This window comes from Aristolochia californica, unplaced genomic scaffold (genome assembly GCF_029961685.1).
Source record: "Aristolochia californica isolate CCGP_79_NKW_82.1479 unplaced genomic scaffold, dmAriCali1.0.hap1 SCAF_1, whole genome shotgun sequence".
Taxonomy (NCBI): Eukaryota; Viridiplantae; Streptophyta; class Magnoliopsida; order Piperales; family Aristolochiaceae; genus Aristolochia; species Aristolochia californica.
The window spans coordinates 53,029,960-53,057,880 of record NW_027181770.1 but is presented as its reverse complement, the minus strand read 5'-3'; the positions used below and the strand labels follow the sequence as shown (position 1 = coordinate 53,057,880).

Genomic DNA, 27,921 nt, shown 5'->3' with positions numbered 1-27,921 from the left:
CCATAGAAGGACATCTCTTGAAGAAGCACCTATGAAAAAGAAGACAACTAGAAGACTAGAGTTCAAGTGTCAATGTTATATGTCAAAACTTAGTCACAAATGTAAGAGAACTTCCTTATCTTTCTTCTTTAAAGTACAATGATAAACAAGGAACTTTAGGACATACATTTCATGTATACATGTTTAGGAACATCATCCCTGAAAACATGTTAGAGCACTTAGACTAAATCATTCCCATGCTTTAAAAGTCAATTGAGTTGAATTGACATTACAATGATCGATCAACCTCTGTCAATGATCGATCATCCAAAAATGTGTAGGCCAAGACTATAAACCATAATCGATCAATCTTAGTCAATTGATCGATCATCCAGAGCATGCCCATATCATGCTATAATGCATGATTGGTCATCCCATTTGGATTGATCCACCAATATTGTCCACGAAAACAAAATATACATAGTCACCTCCTTTCGGTTAAATTATTTTTCTCTAATATTTCTTTAATTTATCTTCTTGTGTTTTCATCACTTCAGAACAATGCCTAGACTCACTACCTAAAAAGCATAGGAGTGTGCCCAATATCTAACTTGAGTCATGACTTTTATTCTTCACTCAAGAAGTGATTTGTATTCGAGTTACCCTTAAAAAGTGATTAGTCTCTTTGTTGTGCCCTAAAGTTGATTTGTTTTTCTACCATTAAAGTTGAGCTAAGTGTATTTTAGGCTAAGATCATTTTAACTGGTGTATGGAACTTTGTTGTACGACTCGAAGTAATTTTCTTCTCCCACATTGTGTTTTATTATTATGGTCTTGGGTTAAGTACCTATGTCTTCCGCTCCTAGCAGGCTGGTCTTTTGGGTAGTATTGGCTAGGTGCTTAACATTTGGTATCAGAGCGGGCTCCCACGTCGCGAGTTCCAGTCCCGGGGCGCGCAAAGGCTGGATTAAAATTATTGGTAGGTTCGAAAGGGGCGACCTAGCGGAGGGGGCGACCTGGAGAGCTGCGAATGGGCACTAGGAGTAGGCCACCACTAGAGTAGGCCACCGGGTTGGGCCAGTGTCGTTGCGCCGCCGTGGTCGTCGGCTCACGAAGGTGGGGTGTGATATTATGATCTTGGGTTAAGTACCTATGTCTTCCGCTCTTAACAGGCTGGTCTTTTGGGTAGTATTGGCTAGGTGCTTAACATTTATCCAAGTTGGGTCTCTATGTCCTTTTTATCCCCAGCTCGAGGGGGGGGGGGGGGGGGAGAGTGAGAGAGAGAGGGAGAGAAGTAGAAGAAGAAGTATAAGAAAGAGGTATTTTGTTCCATATGTTGTCGTAATTTTTATGTGACCAAAATATTCAAGAAAATGGGAGAACAAATGATGAAGATTTAACATCTATGAAATTTTTTTAGCCAATGAAGTTCAAAGACCAAGATTGAAGACTGAGAATCCTTTTCATTGCAAGTTGAAGTTAAAAACTCCAAGTGGAAAGGGAGTGTTGAAGAGCATATATGAAAAAGTCTTACATGACTCTCACAACAAGAACTCTCATAGCCAAAATTAATATGGTGGAGTCTTACAAGAGTCATAGGAGGAAGTCTCACTAAAGAGTCTCAGTTAAAGGTATTTTACTTATGTTAATCTTCTATTTATGTTTAGTTGTTCAATTGTTCTAGGACTTATCTTTTAGTGTTTAACTTTGGGTGTAGTTGGAAAAATGGTGTTGAATTTAAGGAAAAGAGAAATACTTCATTGATGTGATGTAATTTGATTACATGAGCCTCTATTTATAACAGAGGAAAAAAGTAGAATCCAATTACAATTAAACTGCCTTTGTCCCAATTACACCTAAAGTTAAACACCAAAAGATTAGTCCTAGAACAATTAAATAATTGAACATAAATAAGAGACTAACATGACTATTACACCTTTAACTTAGATTTTTTTGTGAGACCTCCTCCAGTGAGACTCTTGTAAGACTCCACCATAATAATTTTGGCTATGTGAGAATTATGTAACACTCTTCCATATTTGCTTTTCAACACTCCACTCAAGCAGGAATTTATAACTTCAACTTGCAATAAAAATGATTCTTGGTTTTCAATCTTCATTGACTAATTTTTTTTATAGATATTAAATCTTCATCATTTGTTCTTCCCCTTTCCTGAATATTTTGGTCACATAAAAATTACTACAACATGTGGAACAAAATACCTCTTTCCTGTACATCTTCTTTTACTTCTCCCTCTCAAGTTGGGGAATAAAAAAAGGATATAGAGACCTAGCTTGGACAAAACACAAGGTGGGAGAAGAAAATCACTCCTGGCTGTATGACTAAGATCCATACACTAATCAAAATGGCCGTAGTATGGAACACACTACGCTCAATTTTAAAAGCAGAAAATGACCCAAATATAGATTAGACACAAATCACTGTTTGGGATGAAGAATAAAACACTTGACTCAAGCTGGATATTGGGCACACTCCTATATTTTTTAGGTAGTGGGTCTAGGCATTGCTCTGAAGTGATGAAAACACAAGAAGATAAACTGAAGAAATACTAGAGGAAAACAACTTTAACATAGGAGGCGTCTATGCAACACTCGTACTTCCAAACGCATCTAGCATATCACCTTTTTTTTATAAATTAGGGGAGACGATAACGATATAACTTATTATATTTGACCAAGAATAACTTTTTTTGTAGGGCGTGACCACAATTTTTGGATTTGACGATGTTTAAGATACACAACCAAGTAACAAAAATACAAAAACTTGAATACAACATCAAGGAGGAAATTTTCGCTTACCTTATGAGTACATCATGGAGTGATTAATTCTGACCAAAACTCTCTAATTAAAAGATAAATTTGGCTAAAAAACTTGAATTCTAGGAGAAAAGGAAAATAAATTCATGTCAATGCATGGAGAGATAATAAGAGTTCTGTCGAAAAAAATAGAGATTTTTTCGACTGAACTGACCTTTAGTACTTTTGATATCAATATTTCCCAGAATTTAGAACAGAATTACAAACCATTTATTTATTAAGAAATTAGAATCAAAAGATATTTAGGTGGATACTTAATTTGATAACAAAAGCTTCGTTATTTAACATATTATGAGCTCTCTATTTTCTTCATTCAGTAGCTTGATAGTTGCCAACTCCAATGCAAATATCTCCTAACATATAGATCTTCATGAAATTTTCTCCTTCTGAAGCTAGACTTCAATACTTTTCAGTCAAGTATAATATTATGTTATGAAATATACTTCTTTAGAGATAAAGAAACTGATAGATTTTAGACTCTATAATTTGGCTGAATCGAGTACTTTTTTTTCTTTGGCCAGCATAACTATTGACTCTTTTGATATTGCTATCTCCCTCTAGAAAAAACATATTCTGAATTGGTTTAATATTTAAGAAAATAAAGTTACATAAATATCTTTTGACATATAAATTCTCCATATAAAGTTTAATTTTTTATGACATAAAATGCCTCGAAAGTGGAAGCTTCCTACTACTGCTCTAACCTCTCTCGTAGTGTGACCTTTGCCGTTTCAAATATCGATTTCTCTTTGTAGAAAACTTTGATTGCCAAAATTATTTTTGCGAGTGAAGTTAGGCTTGTTAATATTTCCATTAATATATAATTTTAATTATGAAAAATTCAGTATAGAGGTACAAACACAAAAAAATAACGGGTACTGGGATACGAAGGAAGAAAAAAGATATAATACAAACTTAGATTAGAGAAGGATCACATTATCACTGTGGGTTGACCGAATCAACTTACAATACCCCCTCTGATACCATATTGAATTTTTAGAAAAGAGAAATACTTCGTTGACTATTTGTTATTTGGTTACTTGTGCCTCTATATATAATAGAAGAAATACGTAGAATTCAATTACAATTAAATTACCTTTGTCCTAGTTACACCCAAAGTTAAACACTAAAAGGTAAGTCCTCGAACAATTGAACAACTGAACATAAATAAAAGACTAACATAACACAAACACCTTTAACTGAGATTCTTTTATGAGACCTCCTCCTGTGAGACTCTTATAAGACTCCACCATAATAATTTTGGCTCTGTGAGAGTTCTTATTATGAGAGTCATGTAATAATCTTTCTAATCTTCTCTTTAATAAAAGGTAGTTTAATTATAATTGGATTCTACTTGTTTCTTCTAGTATATAAAGATGCTCATTGTACTGAAATAACATGAAGTCAATACAGTTTTTCACTTTTCCAAAAAAATAACACGTCTGACATCTTTTGGATGTGGGCCATCACTTAGAAAGTGAGATTTAACTTTGGGTACTTTTTGGTGAGCCGGATGATGGATATCGTGACTTGCTCACTAGCGGATCCCCTCCTATTTGCTCAAGAGTTGACAACCATCGTTTTTGATTGCGGGGTTGTTTTCATCGATGAGGAGAGCATTGGCATGACATGGAAAATGTCAAGTGGAGACAAAGGTAAGAAATTTTGGCTTCACTAAGTTGTGGGTTAATGGGTGTAGAAGGAGGCGATGCACATGGAAGCACCTCAAGTTGTTGGCTTCGGGGATAGATGAGCTCTAAACCTCAAGCTGACGAATTTGAGTTCGCGAAGAGGAGACATACCATAGAAGAAGATTCCTCCTCCATAGATCAGTTGAGAGCTTTAGAGGATGTTGTGGACGATGTTTGGGCCACCCTGGCGGCCATCCTTGCTACCCAAGAGTAATTTAAGACTGGGCAAATTGAGATTCGTGTCAGTCTATAGAGGTTGGAGACTATGATCGAGGCCTTCCTTATCCTTCTCACACCGCTTTCCAAGTCACTTTCTAACTCATTCTTGTTTGTTAACTCCCATGTATGTACATTTTCTTATGATATACTTGTATATACATTTGAGCACTTGTACTTATTTTACTTCTTGTAAATTTGAAAATCATATATTTGAGCCATTTTTTGCTACTCATGTGTGTTTTTAATATCTTTTTAAGTATGACAAAATGGGGGAGAAAAAGACTTAGACCCATTCAACACACTAAAAATTACAAATTGAATTTTAAATATAAAATGAGATATGCATAAATTAAGGGGGATCCATTTTTCAAATTTGCACATTTGATTTAGCTCCAACCATAGGGATGATGCAATTTTTAATTTTTCAAAATTAAGTTTTGTCATTATCAAAAGGGGGAGATTGTTGACCATGTGTTGACTCCCTTCTTGATTTTGATAATAACAAAACTTAATAGAGTTGACAATTATAAATTTAGTATTTAAGGTACTTTTCCTTCAAGCGACATCAACTTCAATGTCTAACGCATTGAATCGATACATGCTTCTCAAAGACCTCAAGCCTCATAGAAAGTTAAAAACTCTTGAAGAAGCACCCTCAAAAGATGAAGAGAAATTGACGACTAGAGTTTTATGATTCATTGAGAAATGTAAAAAAATCCAGTCTATATCAAGAGAGTTCTCCACTCCTTCCAAAAACTTGAGGTATAATACAAATTTGGAGCATTAAGACATATTTTTCATTGAAACATGTTTTTACAAATAGATATACAAATTTCATACATGTTAATACCATTTAGGATAATTCATTCCCATTCTTTAAAAGTCTATTAGATGAACTATCACATGAATGATCGACGATATCTGCCAATGATCAATCAACCAAAAGTCCACATGCCAAAAATATAAAGCATGATAGATCAAACACGATCAATTGATCAATCATCTAGAACATGGCCAATCTGTGCTATAAAGCATGATTCATCAACCCATTTGGACTGATAAATCAATATAGTCTTGGCAAAGCAAATTCTTCCTAAGCGATTGATCAACCTTTGAGACTGATCGATCATACCGATCTTTTCCAATCAGGGACATAAAACATGATCGATCATAGGAAGATCATTGATCAATCCTACTTGCGATGCACTACCAGAGGGAATTCTAATTGATCGATCATACCATGTACATTGACCGATTAACTTAAAATATTAAACCCAACGGGAAGATAGTGATCAATCATACCATAGATCAATAAGTCACATTCTAACAGAAAATTATCATTACACTCGATCGATTGATCAATGTAAACTCAATTTTTTGAAAACGGGCAAAAAATTGCTAGTTTGGTTTGGGGAACTTATAAATACCCCCACCAAACCACCTATTGAAAAGTTAATGAGTTTTAATTGGTATATCTACAAGCATTTACTCTCAATCCTTTGCAAATCTTCTAAAGTGAATTTATGAGAAAGAGTGAGCCGAAGCTAGGAAAAATCCTTTCTCTTTTCTCGTATGCTCTCCATTAGATATAAATTTGACAAGCTCCAACATCTCTCATTGTACTACAAAAACTGGAGGCTTGGATCTCTCGAAGGATAATATTTCTCTCCAATTGATAAGGGAGTAAGTTTTTACCTTTTTGTATTTTGTTTTTGAAATAGGTTCATCTAGAACCTGATTGAATCTAGATAGAAAGGGCTTAGCTAGAGCTAGAATTTAGCCAATTTCATAGGTAGATTATCTTGTAAATTGTGTATTTGAACTACACATGGATAAAAGAGAGCCTAAATCTCTTTGATATAAATTTAAGCTAATAGAACTTGATTAGTAGAATTTCACAAGCATGGGTTCTTGGGCGACAAAATATTTGGTGTGAACTATTGTCGTGTGTGAATTTTATATACTTTAATTTGCATGTTTACATGATTTTATATTCCATGTTTGAAGATTTTTATAATTTTAATTCTCAATTTACCCCCCTCTTGAGAAGCCATCTGGGCCAACATAGTGGCATTGGCCATAATGTAATCCTTATGGGTGCCACATTTCGGTAGCATTGAACGAACGTGCATGCTTGGTACAAACAGATGGGGGGTCACCAGGCTGCACGTCTGATCCTTTATATAGGGGTTTCCCCAAAAGACTAGTTGTGGCTGTGCACGAATGTATTTGAGGTGATGTTATATAATTAAATTCAAATATTTTTTAATTTTTATTACTAATGTAACAATTTTACACCCGTGTTTCAAATTTGGAGGGTAAAAACTACTTTGGAATTAAGCAATTTAGGATCACCCATAAGTCACAATACGATGGACTAAAGGGGCCGAAGTACAATAAGTAAGTATAAATTACTATTTTTTTTATCATTTATATGTTTTTAATTCAATTCAAAAAGCATTATTATAACTCTATCTTGTTATTGTCAATAATAAAACATACAACGGATGGTGCGAGAGGCACAAGAGGCTAGTCAACCAATCGATGAACATGCCATAGTGCAAGTCATTCGAGGAGTTAGGTCTAGGTACATCAAGGAGATGGGTCTAGCTCAATCATTTGTGCCCTAGGTGCCTCGATCATCCTCTTCTCACACACATCTAGAGGATGAGTTGCATTAGCTTCGGGTGACTTTGAGTCAATCTCAGGAGCAACTGATGGATGTACACTATCATATTCAAGACTGTCACTGTGTAAACTCTTTAAGAGTGGAGTATGAGGAGAAGATGAAGTCTATGCAATGTTTTAGGATGATGTTTCGGTTCTTTACATAGATAAGGACTCAAGGTCAATCAATTTTTAATCCTCCTTCAGATTAAGGTTTTTTTTTTTTATATTTTTTTATACAATATGTATTTTTTTGTTATTTGCACATTTATTGTATTTTTTATTTTTAAATATATATATTTTTGTTTTTTTGTTACACTTAATTTTTTTTAAAACTAATTAATTTCTGTTTTTTCAAATTATGTTTTATTTTTTATTTTCATATTAATAGGGAAAATATAATTTAAATCATCAAAATTAATAAAATGTTTAAAATACCTTATGCCAGCAAAATTCTAAAATAATTGGCAGAAAAAATTTAATTTTGAAAAAAAAATTAGACATCTTATCACCGAATTAGAAATTTTTCAAAAGAAACCATTACTTTTATGGTGACAGAGAAATTAGAAATTCATTGGTAGAGTTTAGATTTTCTACCAATGAAATAAGAAATTCAATGACCTAGTTCGAACACTCGGCCAATACTTTTTTTCAAATTTGTTGTCTTAGTTTTCAAACTATGCCAGCAAATTTCAGATTTCGATCGAACAAAGTCTACCAATGGAAACAAGACAACAAACTATTCTAGCAATTTTTTTACTAGCACAAGTATTTTTCCTTGTAGTGATATTATATGTGAATAGTGTCAATAATTTTTTTTTTCTCACGTATTGTACAAGGTTCCACTAGTAGAGACTTAATTACAAGGTATACCAATCATGTGCCAACTATTATACCTTTGAGCACTTGTACTTATTTTAGTTCTTGTAAATTTGAAAATCATATATGAAATGACATTTGAGCCATTTTTTTGCTACTCATGTGTGTTTTTAATATCTTTTTAAGTATGACAAAAAGGGGGAGAAAAAGACTTAGACCCATTCAGCACACTAAAAGTTACAAATTGAATTTTAAATATAAAATGAGATATGCATAAATTAAGGGGGATCCAATTTTCAAATTTGCACATTTGATTTAGCTCCAACCATAGGGATGATGCAATTTTTAATTTTTCAAAATTAGGTTTTGTCATCATCAAAAGGGGGAGATGGTTGACCATGTGTTGATTCCCTTCTTGATTTGGATAATAACAAAACTTAATAGAGTTGAAAATTATAAATTTAGCATTTCAGATACTTTTCCTTCAATAGACATCAACTTCAAAGTCTAACGCATTGAATCTATATATGCTTCTCGAAGACCTCAAGCCTGATAGAAAGTTAAGAACTCTTGAAGAAGCACCCTCAAAAGATGAAGAAAAATTGACGACTAGAGTTTTATGATTCATTGAGAAATATAAAAAAATCCAGTCTATGTCAAGAGAGTTCTCCACTCCTTCCAAAACTTGAGGCATAATACAAATTTGGAGCATTAGGACATATTTTTCATTGAAACACGTTTTTACAAATTGATATACAAATTTCATACATGTTAAAACCATTTAGGATAATTCATTCCCATGCTTTAAAAGTCTATTAGATGAACTATCACATGAATCATCGACCGACATCTGCCAACGATCAATCAACCAAAAGTCCACATGCCAAAAATATAAAGCATGATTGATCAAACACAGTCAATTGATCAATCATTTAGAACATGGCCAATCTGTGCTATAAAGCATGATCAATCAACCCATTTGGACTGATCGATCAATACAATCTAGGCAAAGCAAACTCTTCTTGATTGATTGATCAACCTTTGAGACTGATCGATCATACCGAATTTTCCAGTCAGGGATATAAAACATAATCGATCATAGGAAGATTATTGATCGATCCTACTTGCGATGCACTACTAGAGGACATTCTTATCGATCGATCATACCATGTATATTGACCGATTAACTTAAAATATTCAACCCAACGGGAAGATAGTGATCGATCATACCATAGATCAATAAGTCACATTCTGACAGAAAATTATTATTACACTCTATTGATCAATCAATGTAAACTCAATTTTTTAAAAAGGGGCAAAAAATTACTAGTTTGGTTTGGGGAACTTATAAATACCCCCACCAAACCACCTATTGAAAAGTTAATGAGTTTTTATTGGTATATCCACAAGCATTTACTCTCAATCCTTTGCAAATCTTCTAAAGTGAATTTCTGAGAAAGAGTGAGCCGAAGCTAGGAAAAATTCTTTCTCTTTTCTCGTATGCTCTCTATTAGATATAAATTTGACAAGCTCCAACATCTCTCATTGTACTATAAAAACTGGAGGCTTAGATCTCTCAAAGGATAATATTTCTCTCCAATTGATAAGGGAGTAAGTTTTTACCTTTTTGTATTTTGTTTTTGAAATAGGTTCATCTAGAACCTGATTGAATATAGATAGAAAGGGCTTAGCTAGAGCTAGAATTTAGCCAATTTCATAGGTAGATTATCTTGTAAATTGTGTATTTGAGCTACACATGGATAAAAGAGAGCCTAAAACTCTGTGATATAAATTTAAGCTAATAGAACTTGATTAGTAGAATTTCACAAGCATGGGTTCTTGGGCGACAAAATATTTGGTGTGAACTATTGTTGTGTGTGAATTTTATATGCTTTAATTTGCATGTTTACATGATTTTATATTCCATGTTTGAAGATTTTTATATTTGTAATTCTTAATTTAGCCCCCTCTTGAGAAGCCACCTGGGCCAACATAGTGGCATTGGCCATAATGAAATCCTTATGGGGTGCCACATTTCAGTACCATCGCACGAACGTGCATGTTTGGTACAAACAGATGGGGGGTCACCAGGCTGCACGTCCGATCCTTTATCTAGGGGTTTCTCCAAAAGACTAGTTGTGGCTGTGCAAGAATGTATTTGAGGTGATGTTATATAATTAAATTCAAATATTTTTTAATTTTTATTACTAATGTAACAAATTTACACCCGTGTTTCAAATTTGGAGGGTGAAAACTACTTTGGAATTAAGTAATTTAGGATCACCCATAAGTAGGGGTGGCTTCAAACCAACCCGGCTCGCGAGCGGCTCGAGTTCAGCTCGGTTCAATTCGTTATCAATCGAGCTCGAGCTCGAGCTCTGAAATCGGCTCATTTACCTTAACGAGCCGAGTTCGACCGAAGACAGGTTCGGTTCATCGAATCGTGAGCTGGCTCGAATTGAGTCGGGATCAGTATCGGTTCGGGAGCGGGGGAGCGCGAGCGGGATCGGGAGCGTGAGCGAGCGCGAGGGGGGGGGGATTTTCCTCCCCTCGTCACCGCCGAACCCATCCTGTCGGCTGTTGTCACCGTCTCTATCGCTGTCGACAGCTGCTCGTCGGCCGCCTCTGTGGCCGTCCGTTTGATTTCTTCCTCCAATTTTTTCCTCTCCTCACCGTCGCCTCTTTTTCTGTCGTCACCGCTTCCATCACCGCCGCTTCCGTCACTGCTGTCATCCCCGATGACAGGTCCTCCCCGCCGTCGTAACCCCCTTCCCTCCGTGTTGTCTCGGCTCTCGGCGAAAAACCTGAACCAGTAAGTTCAGAGGAGAAATTAGTCCCCCCTCCCCAATGCGGAGATGATCTCGCATGTGCGAGATTGTAAAGTAAAAAAAAAAAACTTTTTCCTTAAACTCTCCTTCCTCATAGCTCTTGAAAAAAATTAAAAATATATTTTATAGAAATAAGTTTCTATGAACTATTAGTGTCTCATGTTTTTTTTAAACATTTTTCTAATTAAAAATTCTTATTAAAAATCATATAATTTTCTAAGTAAGATTTTCCTACCAAGATGGGGTAGAAAACTGTATAGAAAATTTTTGAATAAGTATTTAACAGTAGATGTTGTAATACTTTTAGCGTGACGCAATTTTCATTGCAATTTTGTTTTTGATATTTTATTTGATTAAAAATTTAATGATAAGTATAATAATATATTAGATTTATTATTAATTTTTATTTATTTCCCTAGAAGACGCAATAAAAGGTCCATTTAAATTTCTTAAGAAAAATTTAAAATATTTCTTGTAATTTTCTAATAAGTCACTAATAGTAATAGGATTTTATTTAAAGTTTTTTTTGGGAATATGAATCATAGGAAAAATATTTCTAGTTTTCCTAGAATATAAATTTTCATCTAGGGGCACTAAGGAGGCCATAGTAAATTTATGGCCAGATTACAAGCTAGACAACAACTAGAGTAAAAAAGATTAATATTAGTGCATTTTAATCCATTATTGAAATTCAATCCTGAACCACCCCTATCATTATTTTTTTTAAATGTATGCATAATTTTATATATAATTTATTCAAAGCCACCCCTATGTGCGAGATCATAAAGAAAGAAAAAAAAAACTCTTTGTCCCTCCCTCATGGCTCTTAAAGAAATTAAAAAAATATTTTACTAGAAATACGTCCTAGAGACTATTAGTGGTTTTTTTTAATAAATGTTGAAAAGACATTTTTAGTAGAAATATAGGGACAATTAGTGCCTCATTCTTTTTGAAAATATTTTTCTAATTATAAATTCTTGTTAAAAAATCATATAATTTTCTTGCGAAGATGGGCTAGAAAACCGTATAGAAAATTTTTGAATAAGTATTTGACAGTTGATGATATAATCCTTTTAGCATGAGGCAATTTTCATAGCAATTTTGTGTTTGAAATTTTATTTGATTAAAATTTTATCGATAAGTATAATAATATATTAGATTAATTATTAATTTTTATTTATTTCCTTAGAAAAGGTAATAAGAGGTCTATTTAACTTTCCTAAGAAAAATTGAAAATATTTCTTATAATTTTCTAATAAGTTTCTAATAGTAATAGGATTTTATTTAAAGGATTTATAGTTTTTATTTGGGTGATTGTAAATTGATAGTAATATTTCATTTAATTTTGTTGTGTTTGATTATTGTATGAAATTTATTCATAATGTTATGTAGTGTATGGAGTGTTTAGAATATTTTATGGAGTGTATGGAGTGTATAAACAATTTCATGGAGTGTTTATGGAATGTATAGACAATTTTATGGAGTGTTTATGCAGGTACTATGTATAGGATTATGCCCAATTTTCAGTAGAGGTCATGCCGAATTTTATATAAGTATTATATAGATAGATTATGTTTAATTTTAAGTAGAGGTCATGCCCAATCTTATACATGTATTATATATATAGGTTATGCCAATTTTATGTAGAGGTCATACCCAATTTTATGTAAAATGTATGCATAATTTCATGTACAATTTATTTTATATATATTTTTTGAAAAGTTTGAAATATATGTAGAAGCTTGAACTCGGCTCAAATTCGGTTAAAATTTTTGGGCTCGAGTTCGATAATAATTTTAGGCTCGAGACGAGGTTCGGCTCGAAGCTCGGCTCGAACATAGGCAGGTTCGGGCTCGGCTCGGCTCGATGCCACCCCTACCCATAAATCACAATACGATGGACTAAAGGGGCCGAAGTACAATAAGTAAGTATAAATTACTATTTTTTTATCATTTATATGTTTTTAATTCAATTCAAAAAGCATTATTATAACTCTATCTTGTTATTGTCAATAATAAAACATACAACGGATGGTGTGAGAGGCACAAGAGGCTGGTCAACCAATCGATGAACATGCCATAGTGCAAGTCACTCGAGGAGTTAGGTGTAGGTACATCAAGGAGATGGGTCTAGCTCAATCATTTGTGCCCTAGGTGCCTCGATCATCCTCTTCTCACACACATCTAGAGGAAGAGTTGCATTAGCTTCGGGTGACTTTGAGTCAATTTTAGGAGCAACTGAAGGATGCACACTATCATATTCAAGGCTGTCATTGTGTAAACTCTTTAAGAGTGGAGTATGAGGAGAAGATGAAGTCTATGCAATGTTTTAGGATGATGTGTCAGTTCTTTACGTAGATAAGGACTCAAGGTCAATCATTTTTTAATCCTCCTTCAGATTAAGGTTTTTATTTTTATATTTTTTTATACAATATGTATTTTTTTGTTATTTGCACATTTATTGTATTTTTTATTTTTAAATATATATATTTTTTGTTTTTTTGTTACACTTAAATTTTTTTATAACTAATTAATTTCTGTTTTTTCAAATTATTTTTTATTTTCATATTAATAGGGAAAATATAATTTAAATCATCAAAATTAATAAAATGTTTAAAATACCTTATGCCAGCAAAATTCTAAAATAATTGGCAGAAAAAATTTAATTTTGAAAAAAAAATTAGACATCTTATCACCGAATTAGAAATTTTTCAGAAGAAGTCATTACTTTTAAGGTGACAGTGAAATTAGAAATTCATTGTCAGAGTTTAGATTTTCTACCAACAAAATAAGAAATTCAATGACCTAGTTCGAACACTCGGCCAATGCTTTTTTTCAAATTTGTTGTCATAGTTTTCAAACTATGCCAGCAAATTTCAGATTTCGATCGAACAAAGTCTACCAACGGAAACATGACAACAAACTATTCTAGCAATTTTTTCTCACGTATTGTACAAGGTTCCACTAGTAGAGACTTAATTACAAGGTATACCAAGCATGTGCCAACTACGACTTTTGCATGAAAGCCTACACAAATACTTCTTTAGAAAAGGACGACTCTAACTACAAAAAAACACACTACAAAGATAAATTAATGCATCGTGCATCGTTACCATAATCTTTTCTCTCTCAAGTCTCAACTATCATCACATGATTAAGTGCTTCATTGGTGGACCAATTCCACTAGAGTTAAGGGATCAAAATGGCTTTCATGTGCAGCTAAGCTAGCACATGGGACAATGAAAACTAAAAAAAGGAGTCCCAATCACTCCTAGTGAACGTCATTAATTATTAGGTCCAAAGTTAAGGTTTCTGAATGTTAAGGTTGACCCAATTAAAAACCCACGGCCTTGCCACTCATGGATAGCATTATTATTTCTGCGTTGGCTTCTGAATGTTTGCTCCTTCATCCTCAGCCTCCAGCCTTCACTGTCCCACAGGACCCGGATTTCCAAAAGAGTCTCGTTAAATGTGTAGATGAGGTCAAATATTTTTCTTATAGGATGAGTGAGGCTCCATTAGTGTCTCTAGTTGGAAATTTATATCTTAGCAAAAGACTTAAAATGTTTCTTTTAGGATATAAAATTTTATTAGTGCCTTACTAGAAAAAAATATATGGAAAATTTTAAATTTACAAGTGAACCACGTAGAGAATGATGCGAGGAGTTCTGATCCTCTATGAGTAAACTCCATATTAATTGTAACTTTGTGATACTTCTTGCTGTGAGAGTCATGTAAGAATCTTTCCTTATTGTTCTTCAACATACCCCCTCAAACTAGAGTTTATAACTTTACCTTGCAATGAATATCCTCCCCCTAACTTAGATATCTTAGTCACATAAAATTGGTTACCACAACACCTAAAATTCTTCATTATATATTGTACTTCTTCTTCTCCTCAAATGATAGCAACACCTATACTTGAAATTTGGAAGGAGGCGTAACCACTACCATACTCAACTTGCAAACTAAATTATTACATGTAAAGAAGATTAAAAGAAGATTAAAGAAGATGTTCATCAAATCGATAGAGTAATAAAAGTGATTGGGCATGATTCAACATGTAGAATCCTTTACTTCTCCTTCTATTATCTCCATTAAGCACAAAAGGTAATGACAATGATTTCAGCTTGAAAAAAAAATTATAGTAATTTTCTCATCCCTCAAGGTGTCCTAAGGATAAGTATCCAACCAAACACAAACTCAAAGAAAAAATAAAAATATGGATGATAAAGAGGAGTCTAAAACCAACGACATAAGATTTTGAACAAAATAGTGATAATAATAAGTAAAAGAGGTAGTGCCAGTCAATGAAAGGATAATGATGAAAAAACCCACTTATTAAGGGCACCAATAAAAAAATCTTGATGGACTTAAAAATACCCATATATAAAAAAAATGACCAACTTAAGCAACACACGAAAAAGTTGGCTTAAAAGGGTAAACAAGAATCCCTGTAGAGAACCCCAGTCCATGGCTTCTCTTATTACCACAATGATTTGACCATCTTTTTTTTCTTCATAATTATAAATAGACAGAGAGTCACGACTCCCTCTAGAGAACCCCTGGCCATGACTTCTCTCATAGCCACCATGTTGTCTATTGCAAGTGTTGCCTAGGACAAACTATTTTCATCATTCTTCTCAAACTATTTTCGTATTGTATAGAGGGGTTCAAACTATTTGCAACATTCTTCTCAATACCAGTGGCTCAACCTATTCCTATTTACATATAAAATTAAATAAGTGAGAAAATTTAAAATAGAAAATAATTTCAAGTTCATATATATATTTACACACATATTCAGATATCCCCCATTTTTTGTTTGATGCGCCGTAAGGTACGTGTCTAGTGCAGTATAATTGTATCTCTTGTTCTCACACTGTATTCAAATAAAAAATAAAATTTTGTGTACATGATTATAAAGGAACAATGTAATTCATTATACATCAAATAAGTAAGATTACTTCATCATAGTAGTGATAAGTAATGAACTTTAATCCAAGCATGTGTTGCTTGATCATTTGCATGATTCCTTTTATTCCGACCAGCCTCTAAAATTTTCCCATCAATTTTCTAAAATTTAAGAAGCGCTTGAGTCAGGATATTTTTAAGATCTTCCTCAAGCATATCCATGATAAAATACTATGATTTCAACTAATTGTGCCATTCTCTTATCTTATTTTGTAAGAATGCCTTACAAAATCTATATACAATAGAGTAATCTATTGGATGTCCTACTTGATAAAAAAAATAAATTCATAATCCACCTATAAATATCAAGCCTTAGTAATACAAATAAGAAATACATCTACATTAATATAAATTATCTTACCAGTATTTCTGTCATAGAATCATTAAAGTTATGCATTGATAGTTATTTCCACTTGTATGAAAGGCCAATGCACTTCCATGCATAGAACCCTAAGACAATTGTTACTTTGATGCAACTTTCCCCATTGGTTGCCCATCAACCATCTTGCCTTTCCACTTTTATCATCTAGGAAGGATAGTTGTTGTCTTTTGTGAGGGACCTCTAGACTTATGTCTCATAGTAAGACATGACGAAGTATGGGGTGTGACATCTTCTTGTATCTCTTAATAATATGCATCAAGCACCTCACCAGACAAGTGCATTTGCATTTCATTGCCTTTGGTAAAATTTGATGAGGAGGCACCTCCTTAAAAATATATAAGAAATTAATGTTAATATAAAATAAAAAGAAAAAATTCATTAAGATACAATAAGATACAAGACTTCTCTTGATGACATGTACATCTAAAATAAAGTAGCATATCTTGCATGATCATAGTGGTACAATTAGATTTAGGAGGCCTTTTTTTGTGCAAAAAATAAACAATTTTGATGCTAAACAATATAAAATGACACAAAAAATTATATCTTGACAAATAAAAATAAAAATATGAAAATTTCAAAAAATTAAATGATAAGTAGAAATAAAAATGTAATAAAACAAATAAATGGCAATTTTAGGTCACTCAATATGTTAATTCTAATAAATCTTTATTAACTCATATACCAGCTCCAAATTTTCTTCACACCCATAAAACATCATTATCCATAATTATTAATTCTTCATTGGTGATAATTGGTTCAATATTCCTCATTAATGTTTCATCATCAATGGCATTATCTTCGATCTCAATAGTATGAACTTCATAGGTGTCTCTTAGTTCAACAATTAACCAGACTCCAACCTATCTGCATAGGATCATTGGAGGAATATACTTGTTGAGCTTGAGACGGAAAGATAAGATGTTCATCTTGAAAGCTTGTTCTTGTAGTATTCATAGAAGTAAATTTACACTCGTCTACCACAATTCTATTTCCTCCTTTCATGTTATACCAAATACATTTGAACAAATACTTAGGTGGCAGTGTTCCAAAAGACCTCAATTATATTCTCCAAAGCCCCACAAAAAATGTTCTTTATTTTACCAATGCTTGTGTAATGCCATTATACGGACCCACAAGTTGTTAATAGATTTTGTTTCAAATCTGAACCCATTTTTAAAAAAACTCCTAATATGATTAAATATTCTGCTTTGGACCTCTAGCAAAAGACATTACTTCTTCTGCTATACTCACTTTCTCTCTTAAGCAATCAATCTAACCAACAAAATGAAAGAATTAATCACCAAATTTGCATGTGAATATGTACGATATTTAAACCACTATAAAAACTTAATATGTTGTTCCAATTGGATCTGATCATCATTCCATTGGGGATGACTCCCAATGGTCGATGTGGATTACTCTCTTATCTCCACTATATCAAATCACTTGTATGATTTGTCATCTTGAGTAGCAAATGAAACAACAATCGAACTTCATTCTACAAAAGTCTATAAAAGTCATACCTTTTTTTCTTAAAGTGAAAACAAGAAAAGTGGAAAACAATGGCGCCATTTTGCACAAACTTACAAAATAAGACGATTTAATGCCAACGAAAAATCTTGAAAATTAATATGCGTTACGCAATGAAAGAAACCTAAAAGCCAAAACATAGAAATCACTGGATGTAGCTCTAATGATATGCATGGAACTTATCAAGGTCTCGATGGGCAAGTGATAATTTTAGCCAATCAAGACTAATATAGGCAAGCAAATATAAAATGTCTTTTCTTTCACCTTGTTTGGGGTTACAATAAATAATACAAGGATTTATTAGAACTCATCAATCTCCCTCTTTTTTTACTACAAATTCATCCAATTCGACTAAACTTTCATGATTTATCGACATTGAACCCTTAGAATGGATATTCCAAGTTGAACATTACTCGTTTTATTACTAAAAGACCCTGATGAAGCAAGACTAACCTTCATTTGTTTTGGACCAACAACCTCTAAGGATTCCCAACAACATTGGTTTCAATGATCACTATTACTTTGAAGAAACATTTTACGAACATAGGAAGATAGGAACCATTTTTTCTCTCCATAATCAGATATAGACACAATTCACAAAAAAATGATTACCTAAGAAAACATATAAGGACCTTGTTGGAAAATCAATAGGGGCATGTGTGTGTGTGCCTAGAACAACTAGAATATAACTTTGGAAATGTTGTGCCACAACTATAATATAACTTTGGAAATGTTGTGCGACAACTATAATGAGGGGTAAAGATCCTTGTTGAACAATCGATAGGAGTGTTTGTGTAAAGGAATACAAGTTCCTGAGAAGAATGTTAACCAGGAATTCTGAGATGGGTCAAATGGTGAAATTTCATAGAAGCATGTATAAGTTTTACGTTTTAATATGTGCCACTTTCTGTAGTGATGAATAATGTTTCGTTTTGAGATTTTATTTGTTTTTTGAAGTTTTTCTGTGACCAAGAGTAGGGCACTTTTTCACCACCTATGTGGACATTTTTTTAGGGGATTAAGAGAGTTGGGTATCTTGTTTCAGACAAGGGAGGAAGCACTCAAGGAATCATAAGTAGGAGATTTGGTAGGTGTAAGAGTTTGAGTTTGTTAGACAATTATAGAGTATGATAATATGAAAATGATGATGTAAGTAAAAAAAATATTTTTACCACCTTGATGAAGGAACGTCACATAAAATATTCTATGATTTAGAATTCGGGCATGACAATTGAAGTTCTACCGCACCGTTCTTTAGAGAGTTTCTTAATTAACTTTTTTACTAATGATAACACACACTCCCCTACTTAGCCCAGGGAGTCAATTTTTGAAAATTTTAGCTATAATTAAATCTTTGATTACAATATCAGCTGATGTTATTCATTCAAAACAACAGTTATTAGTGGTTGAAGTGAAGCAGTTCAGTTCTAGCCGTGCATGAAGAGGTCAAAACGCTATACTGCCTTGACATTTATTATATAGCACGCCAGGCTACAAGGCTGGCCAAAGTCTTCTTTTCCTTCTTCATCACTTTACGTTTCGTAAAGTTCATTCTCTTCCACTGCTCAAGGCCGAAAGATATGAAGGTATCTCCTTTCTATGCCTGCTTCGTTGATCTATAGATGAACTAAGTTATTGACATTGCTCACTGATGTGCAGAAGAAGATAGTTGTGAAGGTGCAGATGAACTGCGAAAAGTGCCGGGTGAAGGCGATGAAGATTGCAGCTGGAGCAGCAGGTGACCTTGCCAATATCTCTTGCTTTAGTTCGATTGTCGCTGTTGTTATGGATTCTCGTAGCAATTTTCTTTTTAACAACGTGTAACAATTCCGTTTGAAGAGAAGTTCACACAATTTCCGAAGCCAGAGTTTTTGAAAGCTGTTTGCCTTTTCTTGTTTTCTATCTCCCTCGATGGAGGATATTAATTGCTCTTCCTGCACCTCTTGGGCTTATTGAATCACCATAGTCGGTTTGAGTTGAAATGTCACCGAAAAAAAAACGAGTACTTTGATGATCTCCGTCCTGAGGGGTCTTCTTAGGCTCTTCGGAGCATTGACTCTCACAAGAACAATGGTGAAGGGAATACATCTTCAAAGGCAGCTTCTTGGTCGTCCATGGGTGAATCTGGTGACTAGCCCTTGATTAATTGAGCCAACTTCTCTTCGTCCACGGATCCCTTTTGAGCTTCTCCTTTGTTTCATCGTCTCTCCTTTCGTGAATTCCTATAATCTTCTCCACCATGGTTTGGAACCTTCCGTAGGCTGCGAATGCAAAGAGAAAATAAGTTGATCCAGAAATCGATATTTACTTCCAAGTCAAATCAGACGTTTTAAGCGATCCCTGGAAAAAAGTTTGCCTTTAGAACTTGCGCATGTCCCCTGGAGAAAAGTCTGCCAGAAGGACGTGCTCATGTCCTTTTCCTTTGGAGACCCTGGAGAAGAGTCATTTGAATAGATTTACAAAATCCAGACTCTACACTTAAAATAATGGAGGAAATCATTCCGTTTCTCAAACCAGAAAAGCTTTCTGCAGTAGGATGTTAAATATTGGACTTCATTTTGCTTATCATTTTCTGTAGGGGTGAATTCAGTGGCAGTCGAAGGGGATGATAAAGATAAGGTGGTTGTAGTTGGCGACAGCGTAGACGCAGTCTACCTGGTGGAACTGCTGAGGAAGAAGGTGGGACACACGACCCTTCTCAGTGTTGAAGAAGTGAAACCAAAGGATGATAAACCCAAAGAAACAAAGCAGCCCTCAAGCACTCCTGGAACTTTCTCGGAGATTAATCAATGGCAATGCGTCTGTGCCACCAATTGCAAACCCATCTGCCCTCCTTATCCACAATTTATCGCATGTGAGACGGTCTGTGACCAGAATCCAAGCTTATGTACAATCATGTGAGTGGATTCAGAAGGGGTGGAGCTGGTTTCTTTCATTTTCTTTCACGTTTCTCTCTCTGGGACAGTTAATGGGTCATTTTTATGTCAATGGTATGTGAATCTTCTCAGAATAATTTGTATTGGGATCAGTTATTATGGTTTTAGCAATTTCAAGTAAAAGTCTTCTTTCGATCCTCTCCACTCTTAGTCCCAATTGCTCGGAGCAATGGGACTCAAGAGGTTTATATGCCTCATCACCTCCTTCATTCTTTATCGTGAGTGTGTGAGACATACACACGCACGAGTGCGTCCAAGGCCCCCATATGTGCACATGTGTGTAGTCTCATGCGTGGTTGGGCATTTACACATGTACAAATGCACACACGCATGTGCTTGTATGTCCCATATGTCACATGTATGACATGTGTGTGGCTAGGAAAGAACGATCTTTTACAGAATGATCGGAGGGATTTGATTGTTGGGAAGAATGAGGATTATAACCATTGGATGAAAGCGCTTACAAATCCGAACCATTAGTTGGAAAATTTGAACCATCTACAGATTTCAACCGTTAGATCATATGGTTAAAAATTTGAACTGTTAGATCGAGCAATTATAGATCTGAACAATCAGATGAGGTATTATTGATCTGAATAGTTAGACTGAGCAATTGCATATCTGAACAATCAGATCAGTCCAAAGATCAAAGAGAGGATTTTCCTTCAGTAGGTAGAAAGCTCTATAAATAGAGTTATAGAATGTGAGAAAGAGACAAAAGAAAACTCATTGTGCTTTGGAAGAGAAAAAAAAGTGCTATTGAGAAATTTCAAAGGTGTTCTCCGGTTCTTGATAGAAAATGAGGAAAATATCTCCATTTCATTGGTTCGAGTAATCAAAAAAGTCTTGCTGAGTTCCTGGGCCAATCTTAGTACTATGCACGTCTTAGAGGGCATAAGGGTCGTTGTACCTTGGGGTAAGATCGATGACATCCCATGCATTGTAGGAGGTGAATCTTTTTCAAAGACAATGTATAAACGCCTCATACCTATATAAGGGAAAGAGAAAAGAGAGGAACTCTAGCTCTTGGGAGAGAGGAGAGAAGAAACCAAGGGAGGGAAAGAAGAGGAAAAAATAGATAGGTATAAGGACGAATTTGAGCCAAGAGGAAGAGACTTAAATGTTTTACCCTGTGACTTGAGGCTATATTTATAGTTGTGAGAATGTGTTTATAATGACTACAATGCCCTTAAGGCTTTTCTAAAGAAAAAAGACATACGCTAGCTTGCATAATTACGGCCTACATATGTAGGTCTCTTAAAACTTCCTCTCAAGTGGGTGTTTATAACTTAACTTTACAAATAATGTTGGTCAAGAGACTTGTGTGCTTGAAAATAAATTCTAATCTTGTGTGGATTGAAAATTAAATTTTGATTACCTTGCTTTTATTCCTTTTGTTCTTGTTCACTTCTTCATTATTGCTAACCTCGTTGTTGAACTTTTTCTTCTACTTCTCCCTCTTAAGCTAGGGATCTCTTGGTTCTTTACCAAGAAACCAGCTTGCACAAAATAATGGTGAGAGGAAAAATAACTCCTAGTTGTACAACAAAGTTCCATACACCGGTCAAAATAATTATAGTCTAAAACATACTCCACTCAATTTCAAAGCAGAAAAATGATCCAACTTTAGGGTACAACAAAGAGACTACTCACTGTTTAAGGGTAGATCAAACAAAAAAACCTCTTGGGTGAAGAATAAAAAGACTTGACTCAAGTTGGAAGTTGTGCATAATCCTATACTTTTAGGTAATATGTTTGTACCCATTTCTCTGAAGTGATTTTAACAAACACAAATTGAAGAAAGTACTTTGAGGAATTAAGGGTGTGAATATAAAGATAACAACTCTCATATTTCAAACAGAAGGAGGTGCACAATGCAACTCTTTATACTTCCAAGTAAGAAGGATACACTTTTAGATCAATAGATAGATAAAAAAATTCCAAGTTTGACTCAAGAGGGGGATACAAATAATAATTCTTCTATGAACATGATGATTAAGGAAACTTAAAAAGCTCCAATAAGAAAATTTTGAGAAGTAACTTAATAATGGAAAATTTCCTAAAAATAGACTTCTCATATAATATAATTATTTTTTAAAACAACTTGACTAATCTGGAAAGAAAATATTTAATAGAGAAGTTTTGGAATAAGGGTGGTTTAGGACACTAATATAAAAAATTTAGAATGAGGAAACATGCCTTTCTAATTTAAATTTTTTAGACTTTATAAAAAAGGAAACTAAACTCATATAGGAAAAGACTTCTCTTAATGAAACTAAAGTAATGTGAGATAAAAAAAAAGAAAAATTTTAAGTAAGAAAAAATATTCAAGTTGGTTAATTTTGCATAAAGTTTGAAAAAAAATAGGAAGCTTAACCAAGATTAACAACCTAGATTAGCGACTTAAATTTGGATTTTCGCTTGCAACAAGCTACCAACATGACTTTTGACTATTTATATGTGGATATCTCTCTCTAGAAAGATCAGATTGAGAAAATGTTTATTGGTATAAAAAGTAGACACACATAGCTTTCCTTTGAGATATAATTCTCTATATAAATTCTCAGTCATGTTGGTATAAACATTTCTTAAAGTTGCGGTTTTCTACTGTTACTCGAAACTTTTCTGTTACTTGACCTTAGATGCTTCATATGTCGATTTCACATTGTAGAAAACTCTGATTATTTTTTTTTTTAAGTTGGAAACTAGACTCAAAGATATTTTCAAAGGCATATGATTTTTTATATGAAACTTATGTTACAAGAATGAGAAATCCGATTAAAACAGGGATTGAGAAAGAATATGACCACAGGGAAAAACAAAAAACTCTATCTTATTTCCTTTTCTTTTTCATATTCTTCTCCTTCTCCATGTTAGATCTTTGCCCACTTTGGTATTTTGTTAATTTCTAGGGCCAACAAATAAACACAAGATATTGCAAGGGAAAGAGAGAAGAGAGGGACTCTAGCTCTTGGGAGAGAGGAAAGAAGAACCCAAGGGAGAAAAAGAAGAGAAAAAGAGAGAGAGGAGTAAGGACAAATTTGAGACAAAAGGAAGAGGTTTGAAGGCTCTACCCGATGCCTTGAGGCTGTATTTATAGTTATTAAAGGTATTTACAAAGACTACAATGCTCTTAAGGCTGCATGCTTGAAAGAAAAAGATATAAGTGGACATACACCATCTAGCATAATTACAATTTTATGCCATCTCTATGGAAGTTTTCATTATTTACTAGTTATGCCTCCTCGACACATGTGGATGTCTTTTAACAACCATTATTATTTATTAGTGTTATTTGAATTCTGTAATTATTTATTTCCAACAATTTTGAAAAACATTCGACTTCTGGAATATTAGAATAGGGAAATTTGAAAACTCACTGAACACTAAAACATGAACAGTTAGATGGAAAGAATTTTCCTAGATGGCAGAAGAGAAAGGAATACCGCTTAACAACTATAGAGTTGTTTTATATGATAGTGAATAAACATCCTAAAAGTTACTCCAAAGACCATGAACCAGGGAGATAAGGTACTAAACACAAATATGAAAAGGACGATTATTTGTGTCGCGGGTTGATCCTTAGTGCTCTTAGGAATCGTTTATATTACATATATTTTGAAGCTAAAACTATGAGAGGATTATGGAAAACTATAAAAAATGGGCAAGAAACTAAGTGAGAATGAAAGCTTTTTATAAGAGAGTATTTTACCTACATGATGGTAGATGGGAAATAAATGATTGATCAAACATATGAGATTCAAAATATTGTTGTTAAATTGAAGTATTATATAATTTTTATTATTAATGTAACAAATCCACACCTATGTTTTCAAATTTATAGGGTGAAAATTACTCTAGAATTAAGCAAGGGTAGGATCACCCATAAGTCACAATACGAGTGGACTAAAGGGGCCGAAGTACAATATGTAAGCATAAAAAATTAATATTGTTTTATCGTTTTTATGTTTTTCATTCAATTAAAAATGCATTATTATAACTTTATCTTGTTATTGTCAATAAGAAGACACACAAGAGGTTGGTCAACCAGTCGACAAGCATGCCATAGTGCAAGTCATTTGAGGAGTTAGGTCTGGGTACATCAAAGAGACGGGTCTAGCTCAACCATTTGTACCCAGGGTGCCTCGACCATCCTCTTCACACACCCATCTCGAGGATGAGTTGCATTAGATTCAGGTGACTTTAAGTCAAACTCAAATACAGTTGAATTGAACTCTGGAGCAAGGGATGGACACACACTATCATATTCAATACTCTCACTGTGTCAACTCTTTAAGAGTGGAGTCTGAGGAGAAGATGAAGACTATGCAATTGACAGTTTTAGGATGATGTGTCGGTTCTTTCCATAGATTTAGACTCAGGGTCAGTCATCTTCAGATCCTCTCTCATATTAAGGTTTTTTTTTTATAGTTTTATACAGTACATATTTTTTGTTACTTTTACATTTATTTTATTTTTTATTTTTTATTTTTCATATATTTTTATGTTTTTTGTTTCACATATATTTTTTAAGTAATTAATTTTTTCAATAATATATTTTCAATAATTAAATATATATATGTTTAATAATAATTTTATTAATATTTTATATTTTCATCTTAATAGGGAAAATATAATTTGAAATCATCAAAACTAATAAAATGTTTAAAATACCTGATGCCAGAAAAATTTTAAAATTTGTGGGAGAAAAAAATTAATTGTAAAAAATTTTTAGACACTTTATTACCGAATTTAGAAAATTTTCGGAAGAAGTCATAAATTTTTTGGTGGCAGCTAAATTAGATATCCATTGGCAGAGTTTAGTTTTCTACCAACGAAATATGAAATTCACCGACATAGTTCAAATACTTTTTCAAATTTGTTATCTTAGTTTTCAAACTTTGCCAGCAAATTTCAGATTTGGATGGAACAAAGTTTACATACGGAAATGGGACAACAAATACAGAACCAACACCCTACATAGTATACCAAGCATGTGCCAACCACTTTTGGATGAAAGCCTAAACAAATACTTGTTTAGAAAAGTACGACCCAAACTAGAAAAAACTATAAAGAATGAATGACTTTAATTTTAGTCTCCATATAATAATTTAAATTAATGCATCGTCCATCGTTACCATAATCTTTTCTCTCTCAGGTCCAGCTAGCACATGGGGGACAAAGAAAACTAAAAAAGGAGTGGAACCAATGCCAATCGCTCCTAGTGAATGTCATATAATGTTTTTTCTCATAGGTTTGTTTCTTCTTCTTAAGGTTGACTAGAGCAAGTACGAATTGGTGTTCATCTACCGATGACTTTGTAGGAGTCGATTAGGTGTCTTCTCTCTAAATGTCGAAGGGGGAGGGGAGGTGGTGTACCTAACTCGATTAATTATTAGATTGAATTAATCCAAAATCCTCATTTTTTTGCTTAATATTACTAACATAAAACTCATATATTTTAAATTTGATCTATTTTTATATATTATATGTATTATTTATTTTAAATTTTCAGTGCATTAACTCAAACTCAGGCATCATGGTTCGAGTTTAAATTTTTAACCCATAGGATAGATGCGAGTCGACCTAATTAACAAAATGTTAAGGTTGACCCTATTAAAACCCCACGGCACGGACACGCGACAGGGCTGGCTGGAGGCGGTGGACAACATCAACCCTCTTCTCAAATCTTGACGGCCTCATGCAGCCCTTCATAAGATGGAGTAAGGCTCCAATGGTGTATCTTAGTTGGAATTTTATATCCTAGGAAAAGATTGAAATGTTTCTTTTAGAATATAAAATCTTATTAGTGCCTTACTAGGAAAATATACGAAAAATTTTAAAAATACAAATGAACCACAAAAGAATGATGTCATGGGTTTGGATTCTGATCCTCCATAGGCAAAAGGGCATGTTGTTGTGCCCACTTTAAAGAAATGTTTTTGTTTACGGGGAAATGTGTTTGTGAAAAGAGTTACTGCTAATTTTGTGTTGAGTTGTGTTATGTGTTTTGTTCCGGAAGCCGGTAAGCTGTGGTGGGAAATGAGGTGTTGAATTTATGAGAAAGAGAAATAATTTATTTACTTAATGTTAACTGAGTACAATGAAGAAAATCAATTTATAATAGTGGAACCAAGTAAAATTTGATTACAACTAAATTATCCATGTATCAGTTACACTCAAGTGTCCAACACCAAAAGATAAATCCTAAAATAATTACACAACTCAATATGAATAAAATACTAATATAACTAAAATACTTTTAAACTAGGCATCTTCCGTGAGACTTGCTTCTCATGAGACTCTTCTTAAACTCCATATTAATTTGAGCTTTATGAGACTTCTTGCTGTGAGAGTCATGTAAGAATCTTTCGTACTTGTTCGTCAACATTTTCCCTCAAGCTAGAGGGTATAACTTCACCTTACAATGAATAAGATTCATGGACTACAAAAAAAAAAAAAAAATCTTCATATTATGCTTCCCCTGACTTATATATCCTAGTCACATAAAATTTGGTTACTACAACACCTAAAATTCTTCATTATATATTGTACTTCTTCTCAAAGGATAATAACACCTATACTTCAAAATTGGAAGGAGGATTAATTACTACCGTACTAAACTTGCAAACTAAATTCTTACATGTAAAGAAGATAAAGGAAGATCATCAAATAGAGTAATAAAAGTGATTGGGCTTGATTCAACATGTAGAATCCTTCACTTCTCCTTTTACTATCTCCATTAAACATAAGAGGTAATGACAATGATTTTAATTGAAAAAAATGATTGTAATAATTAACTCATCCCTCAAGGTGTCCTAAGGATAAGTATTCAACCAGACACATACTCTCAAAAAAATAAAAAAATGGATGGTAAAAAGGAGTTTAAAACCAACGTCATAAGATTTTAAACAAATTAGTGATAATAATCAGCACAAGAGGTAGTGTTAGTCAATGAAAGGATGATGATAAAACACACACACTTAAGGGCACCAATAAAAAAATCCCGATGGACTTAAAATACCCATATATAAAAAAAGTGACCAACTTAAGCAAC

General features: G+C 33.5%; 1 protein-coding gene across 1 annotated transcript; it reads left to right on the top strand.

Moving 5' to 3' along the window:
* The first annotated feature begins 19,459 nt into the window (after window positions 1-19,459).
* On the top strand, window positions 19,460-20,933 carry LOC137951559 (heavy metal-associated isoprenylated plant protein 47-like). Its single transcript, XM_068798339.1, has 3 exons — window positions 19,460-19,514; window positions 19,588-19,666; window positions 20,507-20,933. The coding sequence occupies exons 1-3, from the start codon at window positions 19,509-19,511 to the stop codon at window positions 20,827-20,829; spliced, it is 408 nt and encodes a 135-aa protein (XP_068654440.1). The 5' UTR covers window positions 19,460-19,508; the 3' UTR covers window positions 20,830-20,933.
* Window positions 20,934-27,921: the final 6,988 nt, after the last annotated feature.

Excerpts from the sequence above, each read along its gene's own strand:
- LOC137951559 (XM_068798339.1), top strand. Across the intron at positions 19,667-20,506 it reads GATTGCAGCTGGAGCAGCAG|GGGTGAATTCAGTGGCAGTC; the intron begins GTGACCTTGCCA and ends CATTTTCTGTAG.